The sequence below is a fragment of the Borostomias antarcticus genome (genome assembly GCF_949987555.1).
Source record: "Borostomias antarcticus genome assembly, chromosome: 31".
Lineage (NCBI taxonomy): Eukaryota > Metazoa > Chordata > Actinopteri > Stomiiformes > Stomiidae > Borostomias > Borostomias antarcticus.
Window position 1 is genome coordinate 4,931,955 of NC_140264.1, and position 27,500 is coordinate 4,959,454.

Sequence of the window (27,500 nt, forward strand, 5' to 3'; positions counted from 1 at the left end):
CTCATTTGGTTGGAGTTTGTCCAACACCAGTGTTTAGCTGTTTTCCTGTCACAGGGAGCAGCACTACAAGCTTTGGTCCACAGGGTGGCGCTCTCTCACATTAGTTGGAGAGGTAACAAACCAACTGTGGTCTGTGGAAGTACAAGCATGGTTGATCAGGGACCTGAACCTGAACCTATAACCTATACCATGACTTAAACAAACACACACACATTGACACACAGTCACTAACTCATACCCAACTAGTCTTGCAAATGTATTAACCAATAATCCAATAATACAACACCAAGTCACATATTGGATGATGTCACAGGTTTGACGTCAGCGAGGAGAGCGTGACCTCAGAGTGACCCCTGACCTTTCCTGTAGAAAAGAGTGTGTGTGTGTGCGCACGCGCGTCGTGCGTGTAAGAAATAGAGACAGGGAGAGAGAGAACGAGACGGAGAGAGAGATGGACCTTGTGCTCAGTGTTCAGACTGAGCTGGATGGAGAGAGCAGCACAGGAAGAGAGAGGAGTGAGTAGAAGGAAAGGGCAAGTAGGAGGAAGGGGAGGGAGAGAGACTAGTGAGAGAGGGGGAGGAGAATGACAGAGGGAGGAGGGAGAGACTCATAGAGGATGAGAGAAAGACAGGCTTGGCGAGTGGAGGATTATGGGATGTCCCATACTTAGCAGGCTAATGACTCAGGAGTCACCCAGTCAGCACTTTACTACCCAGTCATCCACTCTCTCTCTCTCTGCCCCCCCCTCTCTCTCTCTCTCTCTGCAATCAGTCATTTGCCTAGATGGTGTTGCTATGCTAGTGGGGACATTATTAGACTAGGACTAATCTGCAATGACGCAGGTGTGTGTGTGTGTGTGTGTGTGTGTGTGTGTGTGTGTGTGTACTAAGGAGACAGCAAGGCCCTTACTCATTCAGTCAATTACATAAGACTCTTAAGACACATAGGCACGCTCACGCACACACACACACACACACACACACACACACACACACACACACACACACACACACACACACACACCACGTCATTGTGTGAAGATCGGCATGGGAATATAACAGCGCGTGGCCATAGCGCTCTGTGAGACAGGGGGCGTGGCCCTTATTCCGTCAGCCTCCATTCAGCCAATCGAGTGCGGCGGAAAGGCGCGCGTGGGAGAGATCGAGCGCGTTTGTTTGACCGTTGGAGAGAGTAGCTTCTCTGAGCGCGCGACTGTTATCCGGTGCCCACGCAAATTTACCGTGAAGGAGAGAGAGAGAGAGAGAGAGGGAGAGAGAGAGAGAGTGAGTCAGAGAGAGAGTCAGAGAGAGAGAGAGAGAGAGAGGAGAGAGAGAGAGTCAGAGAGAGAGAGAGAGTCAGAGAGAGAGAGAGAGAGAGAGGAGAAAGAGTCAGAGAGAGAGAGAGAGAGAGAGTCAGAGAGAGAGAGAGTCAGAGAGAGAGAGAGAGAAAGAGAGAGAGAGAGACAGAGAGGGAGAGAAAGAGAGAGAGAGAGACAGAGAGAGAGAGACAGAGAGAGAGAGAGAAAGAGAGAGAGAGAGAGACAGAGAGAGAGAGAGAGAGAGAGAGAGAGAGAGACAGAGAGAGAGAGAGAGAGAGAGACAGAGAGAGAGAGAGACAGAGAGAGAGAGAGAGAGAAGAGAGAGAAGAGAGAGAGAGAGAAAGAGAGAAAGAGAGAGAGAGCACTTCTTTCTGACAGCTTAGGTATATTTGGCGGTGTGGGGGTGTAGAAATGCCGCTAAACCCGAACCGTCCAACACATTCGAGCGCGGTTACAGAACGAGTCGAGAACCGAAACCGGGGAAAACAAACGGAATAGTCTCCGAGGACGAGTGACTCACCGGCGAGCTGATTAGCTCTGTGGTAGACGCAGGACTTTCTGTGCGACCCGTGTGTCGTGCGATAGTCTAACACTCCTGCTGCGAAGCGACCCTGTGGACGAAGCAACATGTGAGTGAGTCGACTCATTCTTACAAGATTCGGATCTCTCGCGTGAATTCAGCCGAGGGAACATCTTTAAGGGTGAGTTTTGTTGTTTTATTATAGGGGTTCTATTAGAGAGGCTTATAGAATAGTGTGTCTACAACATTTGTGTATTCTTGGTTCGATCTGAATACATAGGCCATAACTTAGGCTAAGTTCCAAGATTAAATCTATCTGCACTGCACTTTAATGTGTTAATCCATGTATTATGTTCGTGCGTGTGTCACTCATCTGATGAAAACCGTTCATCAGCCCACGCTGCTGCTCGTTTCTATGGAAACCTGTGCCCTGGCACTGAGTGGGCTGATGGATCCACGCGCGTCTCGTTCTATACTGGCCAACATGACTCAGTAAATAAGTCATAAGCTCCCTTAACTCTCTTTCTTTCTCTCCATCCCTCTCTCTCTCTCTCTCTCCATCTCTCTCTCTCTCCATCTCTCTCTCTCTCAGATGGCCCTTGGCGTCCTCCTCCTCGTATCCCTGGTCAGCAGTATCTCATCGCAGAACGATGACCTCACCTCCGCCGCCCCTCCCCCTGCCCCCCGGGGGTGCGGCCCCGCCGTGGCGCCCGCCTACCGGGTCCTGTGCGACCTGGAGGCGGCGTGGGGCGTGGCCCTGGAGGCGGCGGCGTGCGGCGGCGCCCTGGCCGCCATGGCCCTCGTCCTTGTCCTGCTGGCCCGCCGGCGCCGCGTCCGCGACCCGGCGCGTCGCTCCGGCCTGGCGCCGCTCCTCCTGACGCTGGCGTCTCTGCTGGGGCTCTTTGCCCTGGCGCCGGCCTTCCTGGCGGGTCCGAGCCCGGCGCTCTGCGTCCTCCGCCGGGCCCTCTGGGCGCCGCTGCACGCCCTGGGCTTCTCCGGCCTGCTGGCGCAGGGCGTGAGGCTCCGGCGGCTGGCGTCCGGGCGGCGAAGCCCGCCGGGGGGGTCCCTGGCCGGCCTGGCGCTGGCCCTGGCGGCGGTCCAGGCCGTGGCCTCCGGGGAGTGGGTCCTGCTGACGGTGGCCAGGGAGGGACACGCCGCTTGCGATTACCCGGCGCTGGACTTCGCCCTGGTCTGCTGCTACGCACTGGCGCTGCTCCTCGCCGCCATGGGGGTCTCGCTGGCCGTGGTGCTGTGCGGCGGAGGAGGAGGGGGAGGGGAGGAGGAGGAGGAGGGAGGAGGAGGAGGGGGCGGGGAGAAGAGGGGGTGGCGGAGCAACGGCGTCTGGCTCTTCCTGTCCTGCCTGGCGTCCGCGCTGCTGTGGGTGGGCTGGCTGGGCTTCTATCTCTACGGCGACCAGGCGCCGAGGGCGGGGCCCGGGGGGGCGCGGGCGCGGCCGGGCGGGAGCTGGGCGGCGGGGGCGGCGGCGGAGTGGGACGAGCCGGCGCTGGCGGTGGCGCTGGTGGCGCAGGGCTGGCTCCTCCTGCTCTTCCACGCCATCCCGGAGGCCCACCTGTGTCTGCGCAGCCCGCCGCCGCCGCAGGCCGCCGCCCACGGCTACTTCGACGGCGGCCAGGCCCCGCCCCCCCGCCGCTTCGCCGAGGAGACGCGCCCGCATCCGGTCAGGCAGTTCGCCGCCGAGAACCAGGCCTTCTCCATAGAGGAGCACAGCGCAGGTGTGTGTGTGTGTCCACGTGCGTGTGTAAGAGTGAGAGAGTGAATGAGTGTGCATCTTAGCATGTGGTTTGAATGTGTGTGTGTGTGTGTGTGTTGTTGAGGATGTACTGTACTGTAACTAGTCTGAGTAAACCCCCGCCCCCCCCTATATTTCTGACGTTCTCTCTCCCTGGCGGCTGTCTCAGCTCTAAGAGGCGGAGCGTACCATGACAGCCACGGGGGGGTCCGCCCCGGCATCCCCTTCAGAGGACATGTCTACCAGCCCACTGAGATGGCTCTGGTGATGAACGGCGGGAAGGTGAGTGACACACACACACACACACACACACACACACACACACACTACTAACCCTGGCTGTCCGTCTCTGTCAGATGCCCACGGCTCCTGTGAACTACACAGGAAGACAGCTCTGGTGAGGGAGTGGCACCCAGCTCCCGTCGCCTAGACGACAGCGTCCTTATGGTTCCGGAACATGTGATGTCAGAATCAACTCCCCCCCACCACGCCCCCCCCCCCCACACACACACACCTCAGCAGGGGACACCAGGCTTGCCAGAGAGCAGCAGATCCAGGACCAGTTTTGCCCCTCACCTAGTCTGAACACACTGGGACCTGGAGGGGCTGAAACAGACTGCAGATCAGCTCTTACAGGAACAACTTTAAGGGCTCCTGCCAAGGAGCGAGGACCAGAGAACGCAGGAACGTTCTACCCAGAACTACCGCTACAGAGGGAGACCAGGTGAAGACAAAACATCGTTAGAGGAGGCTCCCGTCACCGCAAGACGCGTGACGTCTCCGACGCTTCCTCGTTTTTCACGTTCCTGCGTCGAGGATCTGGACGCGTGTCTCTGAACGACTCAGCGGGCCGCCAACGCCACCCTCAGCTCCGCCAAAAACACCCTCTCCTCTGGGTCTTTAGTCTGGGGTGTTCTGGGAACTTCCTGTTAGTTCCGGAGAGGCAGAGGGGTCGCGAGGGACAGGGAGCAGGGGCGCACGGGTGACCAAAAAATGATCATATGCAGTAAATATATTCCTCCAGCCGCCTCCTCCTCCTCCATGCTGTCTGTCTCGTTCTGGAACCTTCTTCTGCCCACGCACGTTCTGTCCTAGTGTAACACCTCCACGGGCCTCACGACTCCTCTCTCTAGCTGTGTTCGGAATCGCTCCATATTCACTATATAGTGCACTATATAGGGCGTCAGCCATTTTGTTTGTAGTGTCGGAATTCTCCACGGAATTTTCGTTCCCTATATAGTCCACTATTTATTACCCACAATTCACCTTGTTTTGTACAGTGCATGTACCCTACATTTTCTCCGTTCCCTAGGTAGTTCACTACATGGTGAACCCTATATAGGGAATAGGGAGTGAGGGAACGAGGGAGCGACTCCGAACACGGCTTCTCTCTCCACTGAGCCACGCCTTAAAGCACAGGGCTGAGTTTCCCAGAGGCATCGTAGCGCTACGTTCATCGTAAGCTATGGCGTTCATCATAGCGCTACAATGAACGTAGCGCTACGATGCCTCTGGGAAACTCAGCCCTGTATAGGCTACCGTTAATAGCTACCCGATATATTCACCACCGCACTTGTTAAATCCATGCTTACTTAGCTGTTGTGATTCGCACTTTATACCTCTCGCCGCAGTGCTCATGTTGTTGTTACGCGTTATTGTTACGTTTTTGGCATGTTTTAAACCTGCAGGGTCAAAGCACTGCTGTACTTTTTTCTGCTGAATCTTTCTGCAGTGACAAGGTTGTTTTTTTTTTGGGGGGGGGGGGGGGGGGGGGGAGGAGGGGGGGGGGGCATTTTTGGAACCACAAAGTACAGTATCAGCATTCTATTTATCTTCATGTGGAAACAGTATTGCGTAACAGCCTGCATTAGATGGACTTTGCTGAAATTATTTGTACAACATGTATATTTCCGAGGGAGCTTTTTGATCTTTGTGTGGCTTTTTAAATTCCAACAGCCCCCCCCCCCCCACACACACACCTCAAAAATATAAACATCACATCAGTAGTTTTAACTGTTCAAAAGATTTGTTTCAAAGTTAAAACGGCACTATAAAGCTTACAAGTGTGAGTTCTGGTTGTTCTTGAAGTATGCCTTTTTTTATTTTAAATTTGCCTTTGGGTCAAAGACGAATAAGGATTGAAAATTTGAAAAGTAATGAAAATGGCTAAAAATGCCAGTTTGCGCACTTTCTACCTTTATTTGAGTGCTCTGTGTGTTACCCCTCAAACCACCCAGGTATCAAGTCGACCTCTCTGAGAGGAGCAGTGTGGTGACCCGAGCACCGGATTCCACCTGAGGGAACGGCCATAATCTGCAGGGTTGTTGTCTGCTGGAGAACTAGCAGTGCGCCCTCTGCTGCCCTAGTGTCTATTTATGGACTATAAAGCTGTAGCTACACACACACACACGTTTGTGCACGCACACACACTCAGTATTCAAGTTTTGCGATATGACTTTGTGTAGGTTGATGAGCAATCATCCTAAAGGTAAGCCCTTTCCACAGCGGCCATTTTGACGTCAAAGCACGGTAAACACAGGTAGGCTACATCTAACATGTTCCTGTTCCATGTGGCTGTGAGACTAAACATCTGGCCCGCTTAAAAAGGTAGCCTATAGAAACATTTGTAAGAATAGAAGCATACTCTCACAAAACCCCACACTTTCTGACCCGAAAATAGTCTATAGAACCCGGCTACCAACATGTAAAGGGCTCAACAAGAAGGATATTATCAGTGGTGTTGGAGGGTTTACGGAGATGTCTGGAGTATACCCACTTCTTTATCCATGGACCCACAGTATACAGCACCCACTTCTTTAAACACCACTAATGTAAAAACTGTACCATTTCTGCTACAGTATACCCACTTCTTTAGTCAGAGTATACCCACTTCTTTAGTCAGGATATACCCACTTCTTTAGTCAGAATATACCCATGTCTTTAGTCAGAGTATATCCACTTCTTTAGTCAGAGTATATCCACTTCTTTAGTCAGAGTATACCCACTTCTTTACTCAGAATATACCCACTTCTTTAGTCAGAATATATCCACTTCTTTAGTCAGAATATATCCACTTCTTTACTCAGAATATATCCACTTCTTTAGTCAGAATATATCCACTTCTTTAGTCAGAATATACCCACTTCTTTACTCAGAATATATCCACTTCTTTAGTCAGAGTATACCCACTTCTTTACTCAGAATATATCCACTTCTTTAGTCAGAATATACCCACTTCTTTAGCCAGAGTATATCCACTTCTTTAGCCAGAGTATACACACTTCTTTACTCAGAATATATCCACTTCTTTAGTCAGAATATAACCACTTCTTTAGTCAGAATATACCCACTTCGTTAGTCAGAATATATCCACTTCTTTAGTCAGAGTATACACACTTCTTTAGTCAGAGTATACCCACTTCTTTAGTCAGAGTATAGTCACTTCTTTAGTCAGAATATACCCACTTCTTTAGCCAGAGTATATCCACTTCTTTAGCCAGAGTATACACACTTCTTTAGTCAGAGTATACACACTTCTTTAGTCAGAGTATACCCACTTCTTTAGTCAGAGTATACCCACTTCTTTAGTCAGAGTATACCCACTTCTTTAGTCAGAATATATCCACTTCTTTAGCCAGAGTATACACACTTCTTTAGTCAGAATATATCCACTTCTTTAGTCAGAATATATCCACTTCTTTAGCCAGAGTATATCCACTTCTTTACTCAGAATATACCCACTTCTTTAGTCAGAATATATCCACTTCTTTAGTCAGAGTATATCCACTTCTTTAGTCAGAGTATACCCACTTCTTTAGTCAGAGTATATCCACTTCTTTAGTCAGAGTATATCCACTTCTTTAGTCAGAGTATACCCACTTCTTTAGTCAGAGTATACCCACTTCTTTACTCAGAATATATCCACTTCTTTAGCCAGAGTATACACACTTCTTTAGTCAGAATATATCCACTTCTTTAGTCAGAATATATCCACTTCTTTAGTCAGAGTATATCCACTTCTTTAGCCAGAGTATACACACTTCTTTAGTCAGAGTATATCCACTTCTTTAGCCAGAGTATACACACTTCTTTAGTCAGAGTATACACACTTCTTTAGTCAGAATATATCCACTTCTTTAGCCAGAGTATACACACTTCTTTAGTCAGAGTATATCCACTTCTTTAGTCAGAATATATCCACTTCTTTAGTCAGAGTATACCCACTTCTTTACTCAGAATATATCCACTTCTTTACTCAGAATATATCCACTTCTTTAGTCAGAGTATACCCACTTCTTTAGTCAGAGTATACCCACTTCTTTAGCCAGAATATATCCACTTCTTTAGTCAGAATATATCCACTTCTTTAGTCAGAATATATCCACTTCTTTACTCAGAATATATCCACTTCTTTAGTCAGAATATATCCACTTCTTTACTCAGAATATATCCACTTCTTTAGTCAGAATATACCCATGTCTTTACTCAGAATATATCCACTTCTTTAGTCAGAGTATACCCACTTCTTTAGTCAGAGTATACAAACTTCTTTACTCAGAATATATCCACTTCTTTAGTCAGAATATATCCACTTCTTTAGTCAGAATATATCCACTTCTTTACTCAGAATATATCCACTTCTTTAGTCAGAATATACCCATGTCTTTACTCAGAATATATCCACTTCTTTAGTCAGAGTATACCCACTTCTTTAGTCAGAGTATACAAACTTCTTTACTCAGAATATATCCACTTCTTTAGTCAGAATATATCCACTTCTTTACTCAGAATATATCCACTTCTTTACTCAGAGTATACCCACTTCTTTAGTCAGAATATATCCACTTCTTTAGTCAGAATATATCCACTTCTTTAGTCAGAATATATCCACTTCTTTAGTCAGAATATATCCACTTCTTTACTCAGAATATATCCACTTCTTTAGTCAGAGTATATCCACTTCTTTAGTCAGAGTATATCCACTTCTTTAGTCAGAATATACCCACTTCTTTAGTCAGAGTATATCCACTTCTTTAGTCAGAGTATATCCACTTCTTTAGTCAGAATATACCCACTTCTTTAGTCAGAGTATAGTCACTTCTTTAGTCAGAGTATACACACTTCTTTAGCCAGAGTATACCCACTTCTTTACTCACCACCACACCCCTGGATGTGGTCCCATGGCCTGGAGCACCCTGAGAGAGAGAAGAGGAGGACCGTTGGGGAGTTGCTAGGCACGCTTAGTGGGTTACCAAGGAAGTCACGCCTCATATCACATCCGGGTCAAGGTAGGAACCAGTGTGACGTGACGCCGAACGCGCTAAACAACGTTACCTCTTCAAATCTCTATTTTTGTTTTTGTGTTTTTCCATCGTATTTGGTACAGAACGTGTCTTACTTACACGTTTTCACAGACCAATATCAAAAAGTAAATTTGTTTGTGGTAAAATTCCTCGCTAGAACGTGTTGTTCTCGAGGCTAGGTTCACACTGCTAACGCGAACTAAACACGTAACCACGTGGGTCGGCAAAGTAAGTCAACTTTTGCAAAACTGTCACACATACTGAATATTTAGAGCTGCATGTTGCTTTTCAAGTAAAGAAACACAGAATTCACACGACCCAGACAGTCCAGTCGAACCTGATGCCTGCAAGATGTTGAATGTTAGCTGATTGAGCTACGCGGCTTCCGTACAATCGTGCGGACACCCCTGTATAGCTCTCAATAGTAGTAGCCATCTCTCTAATTTGAAATGGGTCTGAATGTGGTTGTCTGTTTATTTTATCCCCAAGACGGCGGCCTATGACGACGTGATCTTTTTGTCGGAGACATCTGGACGCCCTGCCGCTCCCCAAGTCATTGATCAGGTATTGATTATGCAGCTAGCTCTGATATAATCATAATAATGTCAGATCAATCCGACTGTGGTATGTGAATAATCATTCGTGAGCCTACAGTGCTCGTGTGTCCCAGATGTATGACAGATTGACTTGACTGTGGTGAATGTTTGATGAAGCCATCGTGTGGCTAAAAGTGACATGGCTCTCTCACTGTCCGCAGTCGAAACGTCTGGCACTGCAGAGGGACGTTGACCAGGAGTCCCGGCCCAAACTAACTGGCAGGCCATTGGTGTGTTACACAGCTTACACACACACACACACTTGCAAGCCATTAGCGTGTTAAACGGCTTACACACACACACTGGCAAGCCATTGGTGTGTTAAACAGCTTACACACACACACACACACACACACACACACACACACACTGGCAAGCCATTAGTGTGTTAAACAGCTTACACACACACACTGGCAAGCCATTAGTGTATGTTCAACGGCTTACACACACACACTGGCAAGCCATTAGTGTGTTAAACAGCTTACACACACACACACACACACACACACACACACACTTGCAAGCCATTAGTGTATTAAACGGCTTACACACACACACTGGCAAGCCATTAGTGTGTTAAACAGCTAACACACACACACTGGCAAGCCATTGGTGTGTTAAACGGCTTACTGTACACACACAAATATGGTTGCACATCACAAACAAACACCTGTCCTGTTTCTGTAACTCCATTACGGGATGTTTTTCCCCCTCCAGAAGGGCCGAGCCGACGCCAAGACCATGGCTGGCGCGGACGTAGCCGCTGGGAAGAAGAAGAAAAAGGGAGCCGTTAAGCTGGAGGAACAGGAAGCAGAGGATAGCAGTGCCGCGGAGAGAGAGAAGACCAAGAAGAAGAAAAAGTTGAATGTCGAAAACATTCCGGCGAAGACTGACGACACCTCTGAGAAGAAGAAGAAGAAGAAGAAAGCAGAGACTCTGGTCAAAGAGGAGGTGGTGTCTGTAAGTGGGGAGGATGGGGGGAGAGGAGAGGAGCAGCAGAAGAAGAAAGGGAAGAAGGAGGAGAGTGCGGACTCTGTGGCCGGCCAATCGAAAGAGACAAACGCAAACGACCGAGGGAGCAGAGAAAAGAAGCCGAAGAAAAAGCAACAACCTGTAAAAACGGCGGTAAAGGAGGAAGAAGGAGGAGTGGAAATTGAACAGGGGAAGAAGAAAAAGAAGCAGGCAAAGACCCAGGTGGTGACTGAGGAGGAGGAGGAGGAGGGGGGAGTGAGCGAAGGGAAAAAGAAAGCTGTGAAAAAGAAAAAGATCTCCGAAGCTAACGACCACACGGGGGGAGGACAGGGAGAGGAGAAGGAGGAGGAGACGGCGAGGAGGAAGAGGGCGGCTGCGGAGGAAGGAGTGGTGAAGAAGAAGAAGAGGCAGAAGAAAGAGGCGGCGGCCTTAGTTACGGAGAAATTAGAGGTCACAGGGACACAGGAAGTACACGGCAGCACCAAGAAGAAGAAGAAGAAAGCCAAGTCCTCCAGCAGCGCTGCGGAGACCATCCTGGACACGGAGACCACCCTGGACACAGAGACGGAGGAGAAGAAGAAGAAGGGACTGAAGAACGGAAAGAGGAGGAAAGCCGCAGCACAACCCGAGGAGGAGGAGGAGGAGAAGAAGAAAGAGGTTTCGAAAGAGGAGGGAAAGACCCCGGTGAAGAGGAAGAAGATCAAGCTGGAGAACGGAGCTTCTCAAGACCGGGGGGTGAGTGAGTAGGGTCAGAGGTCAGGGGGGGGGTGAGTAGGGTCAGAGGTCAGGGGGGGGGTGAGTAGGGTCAGGGGGGGAGTGAGTAGGGTCAGGGGGTGAGTGAGTAGGGTCAGAGGTCAGGGGGGGGGTGAGTAGGGTCAGGGGGGGAGTGAGTAGGGTCAGGGGGTGAGTGAGTAGGGTCAGAGGTCAGGGGGGGGAGTGAGTAGGGTCAGGGGGGAGTGAGTAGGGTCAGGGGGTGAGTGAGTAGGGTCAGAGGTCAGGGGGGGAGTGAGTAGGGTCAGGGGGGGAGTGAGTAGGGTCAGGGGGTGAGTGAGTAGGGTCAGAGGTCAGGGGGGGAGTGAGTAGGGTCAGGGGGGGAGTGAGTAGGGTCAGGGGGGGAGTGAGTAGGGTCAGGGGGGAGTGAGTAGGGTCAGAGGTCAGGGGGGGAGTGAGTAGGGTCAGGGGGGAGTGAGTAGGGTCAGAGGTCAGGGGGGAGTGAGTAGGGTCAGGGGGGAGTGAGTAGGGTCAGGGGGGGAGTGAGTAGGGTCAGGGGGGGAGTGAGTAGGGTCAGGGGGGGAGTGAGTAGGGTCAGGGGGAGTGAGTAGGGTCAGAGGTCAGGGGGGGAGTGAGTAGGGTCAGAGGTCAGGGGGGGAGTGAGTAGGGTCAGGGGGGAGTGAGTAGGGTCAGGGGGGGAGTGAGTAGGGTCAGGGGGGAGTGAGTAGGGTCAGAGGTCAGGGGGGGAGTGAGTAGGGTCAGAGGTCAGGGGGGGAGTGAGTAGGGTCAGGGGGGGAGTGAGTAGGGTCAGAGGTCAGGGGGGAGTGAGTAGGGTCAGGGGGGAGTGAGTAGGGTCAGGTCAGGGGGGAGTGAGTAGGGTCAGAGGTCAGGGGGGGAGTGAGTAGGGTCAGGGGGGAGTGAGTAGGGTCAGGGGGGGAGTGAGTAGGGTCAGGGGGGGAGTGAGTAGGGTCAGGGGGGGAGTGAGTAGGGTCAGAGGTCAGGGGGGGAGTGAGTAGGGTCAGGGGGGAGTGAGTAGGGTCAGGGGGGGAGTGAGTAGGGTCAGGGGGGAGTGAGTAGGGTCAGGGGGGGAGTGAGTAGGGTCAGAGGTCAGGGGGGGAGTGAGTAGGGTCAGGGGGGGAGTGAGTAGGGTCAGAGGTCAGGGGGTGAGTGAGTAGGGTCAGAGGTCAGGGGGTGAGTGAGTAGGGTCAGGGGGGGAGTGAGTAGGGTCAGGGGGGGAGTGAGTAGGGTCAGAGGTCAGGGGGTGAGTGAGTAGGGTCAGAGGTCAGGGGGGAGTGAGTAGGGTCAGAGGTCAGGGGGGAGTGAGTAGGGTCAGGGGTCATTGTCATACTAAGCACAGTGATCAGTAGGGTCAGAGGTCAGGGGGTGAGTGAGTAGGGTCAGAGGTCAGGGGGGGAGTGAGTAGGGTCAGGGGGGGAGTGAGTGGGGTCAGAGGTCGGGGGGGAGTGAGTAGGGTCAGGGGGGGAGTGAGTGGGGTCAGAGGTCGGGGGGGGGAGTGAGTAGGGTCAGGGTGTGAGTGAGTAGTTTTTTTTTCTTTCTGTGCTGTTGTTGACGTTGACGTTGTTGCGTTTGTCTCCTTTCGCCCGGCCAGGTGGACGTCGTCTTCCTGTCCGAGAAGTTGGGGAACACGGACGAGGTCACCGTCGACCAGGTAGATCGGTCCCGATAACACTCGACCCCGACAGATCCCCGGTAGATCTGCCGCTCCGGCCGACGTAGACGCCGTTCGGCCCCCCGGCTCCCTGCACGGCGCCGTCAGACCAAATTCTGGCCCCTATACACAGTCCCTGTGGGGCCCCCTTCCTCTCGATCCATGTCTCTCATGTATCTTTTGAAAAATGTTGACGACATAATCGAGCCAACAACTGAACACATGATGTCATGTGGTTGTTAGGGTAGGTCACTAACGAACAGTTAATACCACATTTCAACAAGTGATACTGCTTTGAAATCCCAGCCCATTTCAACCCTACTTTCTCAACATATTAACCTACAATTACTTTACTATGGCTAAATGTGGTTTGCTTTGGATAAGCCAATCTCTCCTAATTTTCCCACGCCCATTGGCTGACTTGGCATACTGAAGATAATTTGGGAATGGTTTCCCTTCCATATCTTTGGGTGCCATTTTGGTTATGTCTGTTTTTTTTTTTGCACCAGCTAGACTGCGAACAATTGTGTGTCTCTGTTGATTAGTGAGCTTCTCTGGCCATAGTCCTGGGTCATCTGGTCAATCTTAGGCCCAGTCCCAATGTCCACCCTTGCAGACTCGCAGACTTAAGAGCGCGCTCCCGCGAAGTCCGCGAGGGCTTAGGGGTGTCCCAATGTCAACTCGGCAAGTGCGTGAGGGCTCTCCGGCAGCCATTTTGAGCCCTTTATGGCCCCTTCCCGTAAGTCTGCATTTCTGCAGACTTAGCCCAAGGGAATTACCCACAGTTCATAGCGTTGTGACGTGAAATCGCTGAAAAACACACGTTACCACAACAACGTAGGACAACAAACAAGATGGAAGGACTTTTCGCTCGGTCGTGGTCACGTGATCTGTCGCAAGTGCTGTCCCATTTCTATTTATGCAATTTCCAGCCCTTGCAGACTCTCACACTCAACCACTTTACCAGGTGACGTCAATAAGTCTGTGAGGGCTCAGGGCTTGAGGGTTTAGGGGGGACATTGGGACTGGGCCTTAGAGTAGATCTAAAGTAGTGTGTTGTGTTCCCTAGGCGAGGAGGGTGGCCCTCCAGAGGCAGGTGGACCAGGAGTCCCTCCCCAAAGCTGCACCACCAGGGGTCAGTGTCCCTCAACAGTCACATAAGGTTTCTTTCAAAACAACAGTTGAAAGTAGAAACATACGAGAAACATAATGCACTACTATTAATTTTTTTGGGTCCTACACCAGCGCTAAATGTGCATAACCGTTTCGTGAACCAGTTTTTCAAAGCATCAGCCTCACATTATTAAAATGATCATGATATTATATTGTTACATTCCTTCACATGAAATGGGCACACTAGCCATACTAGTAGGTTTATTATTATTATTATTTTTAATAGAAACCTGTTTTCTTTCATTCAGGGCTTCGGCCAGTGGAGCACCGCCCAGTTCCACAGCTCTGACCAACAGCAGAAGTTCCTCCGGCTGATGGGCGGTTTCAAGAAGGGTGCTCAGCCAATGGGAGCAGGCGCGGGGCGTGCCAGCATGGCGCTCGACAAAGAAGGACAGCAGAGCTTGCAGCAAGGGCTTCTGGGAGAGTTTGAGCGCGCTCAGACCCGACGCACGGACTTCGGCGGCAGGGGGGCGGGGCTTGGGTTCTCTCCGCCGCCGTCGACCAATAAGTTCTCCATCGATGTCGACGCACGCCGATCCATCCGCTTTGATGACTGACTGACAGCTGGAGTTGGTGTGTGTGTGTGTATGCACGCACACAGTGAATGTAACCAAGTCTCGATTATACTACTGTATTTGTTCCAGCACACATGTACAGTCTATAATGTGTGTGTGTGTGTGTGTACGCATGCACCTCTGCACACTGGGATCTACCCTAGCGAGACGACAGAGAGAAGTATTAGCAGCTGTATCAGATTGGACTGGACTCGCTGGGACTACCCCCCCCCCCCCCTCACCTCAACCACCTGAATATTCCTGATACATTAAAGCCATCTTGTTTTTAATCAGTTTCTGTGGCATCCCGGAAGACGAGCCGTCACATTAACATTGCAGAAGAAGTCTCATGTAGTTTCACCCAAAGAATGACCTCCCACCCCGTGAAATTATAGTTTCACCCACTGTAAGTTAGGTTTGTGGATTTGTTCATTTATTGATTACATATATATATGTAATGATAGAATTGACTTAATTCTCCATGGTAACATGAAATGTTCCGTTATGTATAGACTGAAAGTTTAACACCATACTCACAAGTGCCATGTACCCTGGACCCACATATTAAAAAACCACATCAAACAAATACTGACCAGACATCAAAATGAACCGCTCCCATGCATGAAACGTGGAGGAATCACTGATCTCACACTTATGTGGATTGGCGTCAGCCATAGAGGAGCGAACGCTCACACACGTCCACGTTACATCAGATATGACCTCAAACCAGGGGAGGAGTGAAGGGCGTTGTGTTGCTTTATGAAATGTGCTGTATAAATAAAGGGGGTAATTACGATGACAGTTGATTGGTTGGTTAGTCAGATGCCTCGAGGCACCGGCGTGTTTTTGAGCGCTGCTGTTTTATCAGGGCTCATGGTTTCAATAAGACCAATAGAGAAGAGGTGTGGTTTAGTTGTAACTTTTATTCAACTCCCACAAACATGACCTGCAGACAGAAACGAAAAAGGCAGAGAAAACAAACCAATACAGGAAAATGAAAAAAAAACTTGGAAACCAAGTTAAAAATAATTCTCTTGACCTTTTAGCAGGGTCATGTGATCTTGATAACAGTGCCGCCAAAAAATGACCGTTAAAACAACCGCCGTGGGTCCTAACATTCTTCACCATCCCGAGTCGGCTAACCCGCGGAACCCTACACGACTAATGTTGCATATCCGCTTCTGTGTGTGTGTGTGTGTGTGTGTGTGTGTGTGGCAAAGCTGCAAATGAAACACCTACACAAACTTTTCTCTCACTAGGAATGTAAAGGCAAATCACTACCTTTTTAAATGCAGGTGGGTCTGAGTCTTACACAAACAGTCCCAGAGATTTTGTCAACGAGCGATTAGCAGCAGCAGCTATGGAGATAATTGGACTGTATGAAAAAAAACGCTTGCAATGTGCCAACAAGGAATCTGTTGCACTGAGGAGAAAAGTGTGCAGCTGCAAAGTACGTTGGATTTGAATTCAACACTGTTTGTGGTGTTGCCAAGACACACACACACACACACACACAGAGTGGACATGCAATGTTAGCAATGTAGTTCAGAGGGTTTTAGCTGTCTTGTTATTTGCCGAGATTGTCTCTATGTGGTCACGTTCCAAGTGGACCGTTCCACCTGTTGCGCTCTAGCTACACAGCAGATGGCTATATCATGCGGCCGCGGCGCTCCAGGTGTGTCCGACCGCCATCCGGATGCCGTGTAGATCTGCCGAGCAGCGCAGCCCGACGCAACCTTAGCTCTGGGCCCATAGGAGTGTTTAAGCTCGACGCTTTCAGGCCCACTCTTCACAATCACATTGGTCTCGTCGTCGGTGTATGTGGTGCGTGTTTGTGAGGCGTTAAGGGGAAGCTGTGTGTTCCTGGTTGGGGGGGGGTTGGGTGTCCGTGGTGGAGGTAGGGGCGTCTGTAGCCTCCCTACGCCTGCAGGTACTCCGGCTGCACCCTCGCCACCTTGCGGAACTCCTTGGCGTGCGTCCGCGGGCACTGCATCTCACACCAGCTGATCGGCACCATCTGGGCCCCTGGGAGAGAGAGGAGGGGAGAGAAAGGGGGGAGGAGAGGAGGAAAAGGGAAGTAAATGGTAAATAAATGGTAAATGGACTGCACTTATATAGCGCTTTTCCACCTTAGCGGCACTCAAAGCGCTTTACAATGGCCTCTCATTCACCCATTCACACACACATTCACACACCAATGGCGGTAGCTGCCATGCAAGGTGCTAACCTGCTCATTGGGAGCAATTATGGGTTAGGTGTCTTGCTCAAGGACACTTCGATATGTGGTCAGTCGGAGCTGGGATTCGAACCGCTGACCCTTCGATCACTGAACGACCCGCTCTACCAACTGAGCTACAGCCGCCCCCAGTAAAGTAAGAAACTAAAGTTCACTTCAGACGCCATTCACTGGCCTGGCCTACAACCAATCGGTGAGAGGATCCCACCCCCCCCCCTCCAGCTGTTCTGAAAGATCTGGGGAGGGGGGGTCCGTACCGGTCTCGCTGTGCGCCACCACCACGCCCAGCTCGTTCTCCGCCGTCGTCAGCAGGTAGTTGGACTGGACGTCGCCCAGGGAGATCTGCGCTCGCGGCGTCAAGGGCGGTTAGGCCATGTGGGGGGTCACCATGGAAACGGGGGGGTCGACAACACGCACACACACACGAGAGGTCGCGGGGTCGCCGCGGAAGACGCAGCCTAGAATCAAGACCCACGGAAGAGCTACTTTCCCTACTGTATACCAGAGAGAAGGACCAATGAGAGGCGCTTAGAGGAAGGATACGACTTTAGCCAGGACGATGTCTCCGGGCCTGAAGCTTTTGTACGTTTCCACCTGCCGCAGGACAGGAAGAGGTCATGAGACGAGACAGGAAGACGCATCGGACATAGAAGCAACAGCAGCACCAGAGATGACGTAACGAGGGAGAGCTCGTCTGCCGGAGGGACTGGATTCAAACTAGGGCTGGGTATCGAGTCGAATTTCAAGACTCGATTCGATTCCGATTCACAAGGTTCAGAATCGATTATCACGATTCAATTCGATTTGATTCAATATCGATTCGGTTAGTGTTACTAAAACCTGTTTTTTTTTAGCTGTAACCTTAATTACATGACTGCCAAGTTATGCAACACATCAATACTAGGGCTGGGTATCAATACTGATTTCCAAAAATGAATGAATGAATGAATCATTGAATGAATGAATGAATGAATGAATGAATGAATGAATGAATGAATGAATGAATGAATGAATGAATGAACTATTACATAACCTACCTTATCCTTCTCTGTTGCTCGTACGTCTTCTTTCCTGATGGGTTTACAAACAAAGTCAGTATAGATCGAACACCATACCATACTATAACACACACACACACAGGCTGTGCAATAAAATCTATACAGCAATACATTGCGATATCCTTTTTTTGTGTTTCGTTTTTTTTGCACAAGGAAAACATACAGAACAAGACGAGGAATAGATACAGAAAACTAAGGATATAATTCAGTTATAGATACATTATTCATGTTTTAAATGGATTTAAAATGTCCTCACGTTCCCTCCAGGGAGCGGGGGACGGAGTTGTATTTTCCGGTGTATTTCAACATTTTCAGTAAATTATGTAGGAGTATCGCAATGTATTGTAATGTATCTTGATAATACATATGGTATCGTGAGGTCCTCGCCAATACCCACACACCCACACACCTGATGGTGCCTCGGAAGCGGTCCTTGAGGGGGGTGGAGCCTACGTAGAGGATGTGGACCTTGGCAAACCTGGGGTTGATGCTGGTCACCTGCCACGGATGAGAGACGGAGAGAGGGGTTGATGTGCACTCGTTGTGAACCCTGGGGCAGCCCAGAGGCGGGTGGAGTTCTTACCTTACAGGTGACTATGGCTCCCACGCCAGGCAGTAACTGCGTTTCCGTTTCCCTCAGAACCGAAATCACTGGTAGCTGTTGGGGATGGCGCGTGCGTACACACACACACACACACACACACACGGAGCAGTGTCAACACTTGCAACACATCACAAAAGCAGATTTCCACAGAAACCGAGAGCAAACAGCCAAATTCTCTCACGTTCACCATTAAAGCGAGTTGCGCAACACCTAACTTTCTCTCAATCCCTAACCAGACCGCGCCCTCTCGTTACCCCTGGGCGCACTCCTTTCGACAACTCCAGCTAGCCCAGGCGGGAGGGGTTGTTAAAACCATGCCATTAGTGTGAACTCCAGCCACGCTACACCCTAGTTGTAAAATACAACCCTTTTAACGTGCCGACACCTCTCACTTCTGTCCTTCCCCTGCACCACCCAGGATCTAAAACACGCCTGCCCCGTGTCTCGAAACTAACAACGACCCCTCAGCTCCTCTCTCCCTCCATCACCACCTCTCCACTCTCTCCCTCCATCACCACCTCTCCCTTCTCTCCCTACCTCTCCCCTCTCTCCCTCCATCACCACCTCTTCCCTCCATCACCACCTCTCCCTTCTCTAACTACCTCTCCCCTCTCTCCCTCCATCACCACCTCTCCCCTCTCTCCCTCCATCACCACCTCTCCCCTCTCTCCCTCCCCCTCCACTCTCTCCCTCCATCACCACCTCCCCCCCCCTCTCTCTTCTCTCCCTACCTCCCCAATCATTCTCCCTCCCCCCCTCCCTCCCCACCTCCCTCTCCCTCACCACCTCCACCCCCCCCCTCCCTCTCTTATCACCACCCTCCCCACCCCTCCCTCTCTTATCACCACCCCCCCGCCCCCTCCTCACCTCCTCCCCCTCATTCTTCCTCAGAACGTATCCTGCCAGCGAGGAGTATACGTAGCCATGGCGCAGGTATGTGCCCGTTCCTGGGATACAGTCCTCTGCACTGCACAACCTCTCACCTGGGGGGGGGGGGAGGGTAGAGAGAGAGAGAGGGTGGAGGGTAGAGAGAGAGAGAGAGAGAGAGAGGGTGGGGAGGAGAGGAGAGGAAAGAAGAAAGCATATCATATCATTGTGAGCTGGTAGTGACATTTAAACTAAATGTCAGACGGTGGTGGGTGTCATTAATATAAAGGTCAGGTTGCCGACATGCCGTGACAGATCACACTACGTCACACGTAAGCTTAGAAATATGTTTACTCGTTTAAAAAAATGAACGTTGCTCCAATAGAACGACCTTTGTAAAACGTCAAATCTGTTCAGCTCACACACTGTTACAGGTGAACTCATATTACAGGTGAAATCATATTACAGGTGAAATCACATTATTACAGGTGAAATCATATTACAGGTGAAATCATATTACAGGGGAAATCATATTACAGGGGAAATCATATTACAGGTGAAATCATATTACAGGTGAACTCATATTACAGGTGAAATCATATTACAGGTGAACTCATATTACAGGTGAAATCATATTACAGGTGAAATCATATTACAGGTGAAATCATATTACAGGTGAACTCATATTACAGGGGAAATCATATTACAGGTGAAATCATATTACAGGTGAAATCATATTACAGGTGAACTCATATTACAGGGGAAATCATATTACAGGTGAAATCATATTACAGGGGAAATCATATTACAGGGGAAATCATATTACATAATTAAAATATATATAAATATAAAAGTTTACCACAAGCTTAGCGACCTGCTAAATAAGGTTGGTTACCAAGGCTGGGAAACAAACTCTGGAAAGCCAGGTGCAACAGAAAGGCACAGACACGAAGACAATGTAATAATGCTGTATTATATTATATTATTAGACGAATGAATCAATATAAGTAGTGAGTAAGTGCGCTTGTTTGGGGGGTAACGTTAACCTTAGCCGAATACACGGTAAACCAACGTAAAACTACGTAAACAACGTAAACCAACCAACCACGAATCAACGAATTAACCAGGGAAAAACCCCCAGCAACACAAACAAGACCATTGAACATATCACACACTTCAACCTTCCGTTTTTGCTGTTAAAACTCATCCCGAACATGACATTTTGAGGACTAGAGACAGGAGGAAGACTCACCTGGAACACACAGCTTCATGGGCGACATGTTGGAAGAAGAGCAGAGACGGCGGCACGTGGGCTGCGAGTAGAGTCACGCTGTGACGTGATTGGCTGACGCTGAAGTATTACGAGTTTTGACGGACTGGACGCGGCGCCATCTTTGTTGTGGCGTCCCACACGTTTCCTGTAATATAGGCAAGGCAAGGCAAGGCAAGTTTATTTATATAGCACATTTCAGCCACAGGGCAATTCAAAGTGCTTTACATGAGACATTAAAAGCATTAAAACAAAAAGCAAGACATAGAATATAAGCACAGATACAAGCACAAACACTGCCCTGCTCGGGATGCCAAGGGCAGAACAGAGGTCAGATAGCAATGTCAACCAGAGAGGCAAGTTTATATCTTGCAGCCCGGACGCATCTCGATACTTGTTCTTTCTTCCTCGTCTCTTTACCTGAACACGTAGGCTATGGTATAGAAATGGTAGCGTTCTTGTGATTTGTAAATTGAGTACTGGAGATTATCTGTAATCTATCTGTAATTTACACATCTTGGAGCTGGCAGCGATATTTCAGTGACTGTACATTAAATGTGACATAAAAAAATAATCTTGAATCAAGGCTACATGAATATCGACGGATGAAGGATATATAACCTATAATAACGTAATATGAAAATTGAACAAACGTTGACATACGTTTAATTCAAAGTTTACTCATGTTTAATTTAATTCGTATATGGGCATTGGAGAACAGATCAGTCCAGTCAGGTGATGGGTAATACAATTATTTATTTTCAGGCGCCGTCACTATAAACACACAGAAGCAGCTGAGGTCGGCTTTCCACCTCGACAGTAGACAGTGTTGCCACTTTGGAAAGTGCATCTGAGGTGCATTCTGGGTAAACAACAGTGTTTACACACGGTAGCGTACAGTATTAAGCACATTGTCAAGCATGGTCCCTTTCTGATAAATACTAATCGAATCTACAGTGTTGAAACGGAAGGGGATTGGTTATATATGTGTGTGTGTGTGTGTGTGTATATGTGTGTGTGTGTATATAATCGGGTCCCTAAGCTTTGCTTTGGTCGACTCATGTAATAATTGCCCTTCCTATAATACTGTGTGAGAAATTAGAGACACTCCAAATCAAGCCAAAAGCAATAGCAATAATAACCCATATTTGCGTGATTGATTGAGAGTGTATGAGACTATGCTTGCAACATCAATGTGTGTATGCGTGTGTATGTGTCGGTGTGTGTGTTTCTATAACCACGTCTTAACGATAAACTGAAAATCACACGTGATTGTACACGGAAAATTTAAAATCTACTCGCACAGACCACTCCACGCCACCGGGGGGCGCTGTGTCTACTTCTTAGCCTTGCCCTGGGCCGCCACAGCCTCCATGGCCTTCTTGACGGTCTCCTCGTCCCCGAGGAACTGCATGGGGCCTACGGGCTTCAGGTTCTTGTCCAGCTCGTACATGATGGGGATGCCGGTAGGCAGGTTCAGCTCCATGATGGCCTCCTCGGACATACCTGGGAGTGTGTGTGTGTGTAAGGGGGACAGTAGTGTGTGTGTGTGTGTGTGTGTGTGTGTGTGTGTGTGAGAGAGAGAGGTTGGGGGAGAGTAGTGTCAGAAGAAAAGAAAAGAAACACCATATGTCAACAACCTCCATAAGACTCCCTCCATCCATCCATCCCTCCCTCCATTAATCCATCCCTCCCTCCCTCCCTCCCTCCCTCCCTCCCTCTCTCCCTCCATCCATCCACCCCTCCCTCCATCCCTCCCTCCCTCCCTCCCTCCCTCCCTCCCTCCCTCCCTCCCTCCCTCCCTCCCTCCATCCATCCACCCCGCCCTCCCTCCATCCACCCCTCCCTCCCTCCCTCCCTCCCTCCATTCATCCACCCCTCCCTCCCTCCACCCCTCCCTCCATCCATCCATCCCTCCCTCCCTCCATCCACCCCTCCCTCCCTCCCTCCCTCCCTCCATCCATCCATCCATCCCGGTACCTACCCTCCAGGTGCTTGACGATGCCCCGGAGACTGTTGCCGTGGGCGGCGATCAGAACCCTCTTGCCGTCTTTGATCTGCGGTACGATCTCCTGGTCCCAGAAGGGCAGCGCCCGGGCGATGGTGTCCTTCAGACTCTCACACGACGGCAGCTGCTCCTCCGTCAGGTCGCCATAGCGACGGTCCTGCAGGAAAAACCCCGGTGAGTGCTGCGAAGTGCGCGCGTGTGTGTGTGTATCCATGTGTGTGTTTATGAGTAAGATTGTGTGTGTGTGTGCGCATGTGTGTAGCTGTGTGTGTAGGGCTGGGTTTAAAAAAATCGATTCATCGATTCTAAATCGATTCATGAATCCCAAAATCGATCTTTTATTTAATGAATGAATGAATAAATGAAGGAATGAATAGTTCATTAATTCATTCAATGATTCATTCATTCATTTTTGGAAATCAGTATCGATACCCAGCCCTAGTATTGATGTGTTGCATAACTTGGCAGTCATGTAATTAAGGTTACAGCTAAAAAAAACAGGTTTTAGTAACACTAACCGAATCCATATTGAATCGAATTGAATCATGATAATCGATTCTGAACCTTGTGAATCGGAATCGAATTGACCTTCGACCCACCTTGCTGATGTTGTTGTAGAAGTCGTGCTCCTCCGTCATGGGCGGCGGTGGCGTGTCGAAGGAGCGGCGCCAGATCTTCACCTGCGCCTCGCCGTGCTTGGCCGCCGTCTCCGCCTTGTTCAGCCCCGTCAGCCCGCCGTAATGGCGCTCGTTCAGACGCCAGGTCCGATGCACCGGCAGCCACATCTGGTCCACGCCCTCCAGGACCAGCCACAGCGTCCGGATGGCCCGCTTCAACACCGACGTGAAGCACACGTCAAACTCATAACCAGCATCTGAGGGGGGGGGGGGAGAGGGAGGAGAGAGAGAGGGAGGAGAGGGAGGGAGGAGAGAGGGATGAGAGGGAGGAGAGAGGAGAGAGAGAGGAGAGAGAGGGGAGAGAGGGAGGAGAGAGAGGAGAGAGGGAGGAGAGAGAGGAGAAGAGAGACAGAGAGGGGGGAGGGAGAGAGGAGTGGAGAGAGAGGAAAGAGGGAAAGGGGGGGGAGAGGGGGGTCGAGACGGAAGGAGAGGAGGAGAGAGAGGGGGGAGAGATAAAATAAAGAGAGAGATATGAAATAAAGGGATTGTTTATCACGTGTGTGTGTGTGTGTGCACGCGTGAGAGAGAGACAAACAGTCGCGTCGCCCCTGCCGTGTACAAAGCATGCAGGAATGGCAGAAGTTTCAGGGAAATGTCACACACACACACACAGGTTGTATTTACACAGTCAGTGTGTGCTGGCAGGTGATCACGCGGCCTGCGCGGGCTCGTCCGCGATGAGAACGCCAGCAGCGCTGAACGCAACCTGATCTGATCCTCCTCAACAGAGGGAGTGTCGGTAGGAGAGGATGACGCCGTTCAAGACCATTGAGATGCACCCTATTATGCACCCTAACCATGCTGGCTACTGTGACTAGCGCTAACTTTATATCAGGGACTTGGTGGGGTAAAGTCAGTGTCTCTAGCAAGCGTGCAGTCGCTCTCAATAACCTAGGGTGCATCTCAATAGTCTGGAATGGCGACTTGGACTATTGTCGTCATCAATCAATCAATCAATCAAAGCTTTATTTGTATAGCGCATTTCATACCCAGAGGCAACACAATGCGCTTTACAGAGAACAGGGGAGGTGGGCATACGACCCACTCTCTACATATTCCAGAGGGAAGCAAAAAAAAACAGTATCACCCGGGGGCCAGATAAGTGAGCTGTAAAAATTCTTCCCTGACCCCTCTCAACAAGGCGATGGAGCAAGCTCCTGGAGTATGTTTGTCTACCGGCTAAGAACATTTATAACGCAATAAATAACATTAAATGACATTTTCAGAGTAAGAGAGGCTAATATTGGGTAGCTTCCTGTTTGCGTAATAGTGACGGTGCACGACAGGCTGCCTTGGGGGCCTGTGGAGGTGAGTTGCGTAACATCTTAAGAGGCAGGTCTACAATGTCGCGATGTCACATAGGGCCCGTCTCTAATCCAATGACCGGGAGAAGGCCACCCTACTGTAACACCATTAGTTATCTAATATGATGCCTGTAGCTGTGTGTGTGTGTGTGTGTGTGTGTGTGTGTGCGAGAGAGAGAGAGAGAGAGAGAGAGACAGAGAGAGAGAGACAGAGAGAGAGAGAGAGAGAGAGACAGAGAGAGAGAGAGAGAGAGAGAGAGAGAGAGAGAGAAAGAGAGATAGACTGAGAGAGAAAGATAGAGAGAAATAGACAGAGACAGAGAGAGAAGGAGAGAGATAGACAGAGACAGAGAGAGAAGGAGAGAGATAGACAGAGAGAGAGAGAGAAGGAAACCATGGGAAACCGGGGTAGATGAACACTTATGATATGAGGCCTTAATAATAATTAAAGAGAGAGAGAGACAGAGAGAGAGAGAGAGAGAGAGAGAGGGAGAGAGAGAGGGAGAGAGAGAGAGAGAGAGAGACACACAGAGACAGACAGACAGACAGACAGAGAGAGAGAGAGAGAGAGAGAGACAGAGACAGACAGAGAGAGAGACAGAGAGAGAGAGAGACACAGAGACAGACAGACAGAGAGAGAGAGAGAGAGAGAGAGAGAGAGAGAGAGAGAGAGACCGTCACCTTTCAGGGCCTGTCCGCCCCTCCTGGCCTCCCGTTCCCCGGTCTCACTCAGGTCCGCGTCGAACCAGCCGCAGAAACGGTTCTCCTGGTTCCACGCGCTCTCGCCGTGGCGGATCAGCACCAGTTTGTAGGCAGCCATACCGGAACGGGTGTGTTTCCGGTTGTTTACAAGTAAATAGATTGGTTTTAAATGCGGCGGAAGTACCCGGAATAGTGTCGTGGCTCGGACGAGGTCGGACTGGGTCCGGGATGATGCGGGGATGATGCGGGGATGATGTGGGGAGATGGGTTTATTGCGCTGGGAACTTCACGGGTCCGTGATTCGGTAAGGGATCTCTCTTCCTGGTGCTCTCGACCAATCAGCGTGCGGGGTTGAGGGAAGAGGGCGTTTGCTTCTGCACGTCGACAAGGATGCTCGAATAGAGAAACGCCCACATGCGATTGGCCTCTCTTTTGATTTGAAGTGTGCTTTACTCTTCCTAAAGGTCACTCAAATGTCATTCCTCACTTTTATTTTCGCTTTAATATAGATTTTAGTGAGGGTAGAATTTCTTTGAAAGTGCCTATTTCACAATAAATGATCTTATTATTTGGAGAAAGTCTGCTTTTATTGTTTGCGATGTGAACATATAAACTAAACTCTTCCTAAAATTCACTCAAATGTCAAACCCTTATTTACTTTCATTATATTTTAGTGACCGTAGAATTTCCTTAAAAGTGCCTATTTCACAATAACACAGCTTCACAATGAGTTTCATCATCTTTATTGAAGCGCCGTCGTTGACCGGTTTGTCCTATCACAGCCATGGCTGCAGCGTCGGTGGGTGCGGCCTCCTGCGGAGCCGTGATCTGGGCCTCCTGCGGAAGCGGCCCAGCTGGTCGCGGTAGTCCCTGTGGAGCATGGGAACATAACCTCGGGGCTCACACTGGTCCTGCGGTGGATGGGAACCAGAACGGGGCTCTGTGTTAGATAGACGGGTAGGCGGGCGGAGGGAGAATAGAGCAGGCGGAAAAACCACACAGACTGGTAGACCGGATAGACAGAGAGGCAGACAGGCAGGTGGACAGACAGGTGGACGGACAGACAGATAGACAGGTGGACAAACATGCAGACAGGTGGACAGACAGACAGGTAGACAGACAGACAGACAGGTGGACAGACAGACAGATAGGTGGACAAACAGACAGACAGATAGGTGGACAGACAGACAGATAGACAGGTGGACAGACATGCAGACAGGTGGACAGACAGACAGGTAGACAGACAGACAGACAGGTGGACAGACAGACAGGTAGACAGACAGACAGACAGGTAGACAGACAGACAGACAGGTGGACAGACAGACAGGTAGACAGACAGACAGACAGGTAGACAGACAGACAGACAGGTGGACAGACAGACAGGTAGACAGACAGACAGACAGGTAGACAGACAGACAGGTAGACAGACAGACAGACAGGTGGACAGACAGACAGACAGGTAGACTGGGAGGCAGACAGAAAGGCAGTATTGGCAGATAGACAGATAGATAGAAAGGTAAGCACCAGCAGGCAGATAGCCAGCAGGCAGACAGGAGGGCAAACACACACACACACACACACACACACACACACCGGGTAGCAGCGGTAGAAGTGTCTGTATCCCAGGTCCAGGAGGTAGATTTCGGGGTAGAACAGCAGGGGGTAGACAGAGGAGTGCAGCGCGCGGTCCAGCTCCCTCAGGTACCGACACCTGGATACAGGAACACAGCGCATGACGCCATGACGCGCCACATCAACACGCTCCATCTACAGACCCTGAGTCTGTTCCCTCACACACTTAAGGCCACTGTGTGTCATAGACGGATCATGAGAAAATGGGCCCCTGGTCCTGGACATGTAGAGGGGCCCCCCTCGTTACCAACTCCATTTTACATGTACGGTTCTTTGTCAAGATCAAACAGATTGAGTTGATTGACCTTGTGACCTGATCTGTCTCGAGTTCACAAACTTTAATAGTGCCCTCTATAGACTAGTTTTAAAGCCTACTCACTTATCTATGGACAAGTAACCTACATTCCCACCCATTAGATTAACGAGTAGCTATAGAAAATATGTAGCCCACACAAGCTTCTCTCTTTTTTTTTCTTTTTTTTAAACGTGGGCCCCTATAAACTGTTCAAAATATTAATGTTTTTTAATGTTTGTGTAAGGAATCTCACCCTAAATTTCTATTGGTGTCCCTGCAAC

General features: G+C 49.8%; 4 protein-coding genes across 4 annotated transcripts in view; 2 read left to right on the forward strand and 2 right to left on the reverse strand.

The window, feature by feature from the left end:
• The window catches only part of gprc5bb (G protein-coupled receptor, class C, group 5, member Bb), a gene marked incomplete at both ends in the record, with an annotated part of 14,373 nt that extends 10,384 nt beyond the window's left edge, over positions 1-3,989 (forward strand). The window contains 3 exons of the mRNA XM_084460256.1: positions 2,431-3,571; positions 3,758-3,870; positions 3,945-3,989. Of these exons, the coding sequence (XP_084316382.1) occupies positions 2,431-3,571; positions 3,758-3,870; positions 3,945-3,989 (1,299 nt within the window). The remainder of the gene's footprint in view (positions 1-2,430; positions 3,572-3,757; positions 3,871-3,944) is intronic.
• A 6,485-nt stretch (positions 3,990-10,474) lies between these two features.
• On the forward strand, positions 10,475-14,767 carry knop1 (lysine-rich nucleolar protein 1; the record flags this gene model as incomplete). Its single annotated transcript, XM_084460257.1, has 4 exons — positions 10,475-11,194; positions 12,780-12,839; positions 13,909-13,974; positions 14,261-14,767. Coding segments are annotated over 4 exons (1,155 nt in total), but the record flags the coding sequence as incomplete, so codon positions are not given.
• A 720-nt stretch (positions 14,768-15,487) lies between these two features.
• Positions 15,488-20,611, reverse strand: exosc1 (exosome component 1; the record flags this gene model as incomplete). The annotated part of the gene is made up of 8 exons (XM_084460326.1): positions 15,488-16,591; positions 17,060-17,144; positions 17,346-17,396; positions 17,840-17,873; positions 18,270-18,358; positions 18,444-18,518; positions 19,332-19,447; positions 20,584-20,611. 8 exons carry the CDS (start codon positions 20,609-20,611, stop codon positions 16,485-16,487), a joined length of 585 nt encoding a protein of 194 aa, XP_084316452.1. The 3' UTR covers positions 15,488-16,484.
• Positions 20,612-21,349: 738 nt separating this feature from the next.
• On the reverse strand, positions 21,350-25,512 carry pgam1b (phosphoglycerate mutase 1b). The gene is made up of 4 exons (XM_084460324.1): positions 25,272-25,512; positions 23,209-23,483; positions 22,586-22,766; positions 21,350-22,107 (listed from the first exon to the last, which is right to left on the reverse strand). Exons 1-4 carry the CDS (start codon positions 25,408-25,410, stop codon positions 21,938-21,940), a joined length of 765 nt encoding a protein of 254 aa, XP_084316450.1. The 5' UTR covers positions 25,411-25,512; the 3' UTR covers positions 21,350-21,937.
• Positions 25,513-27,500: the final 1,988 nt, after the last annotated feature.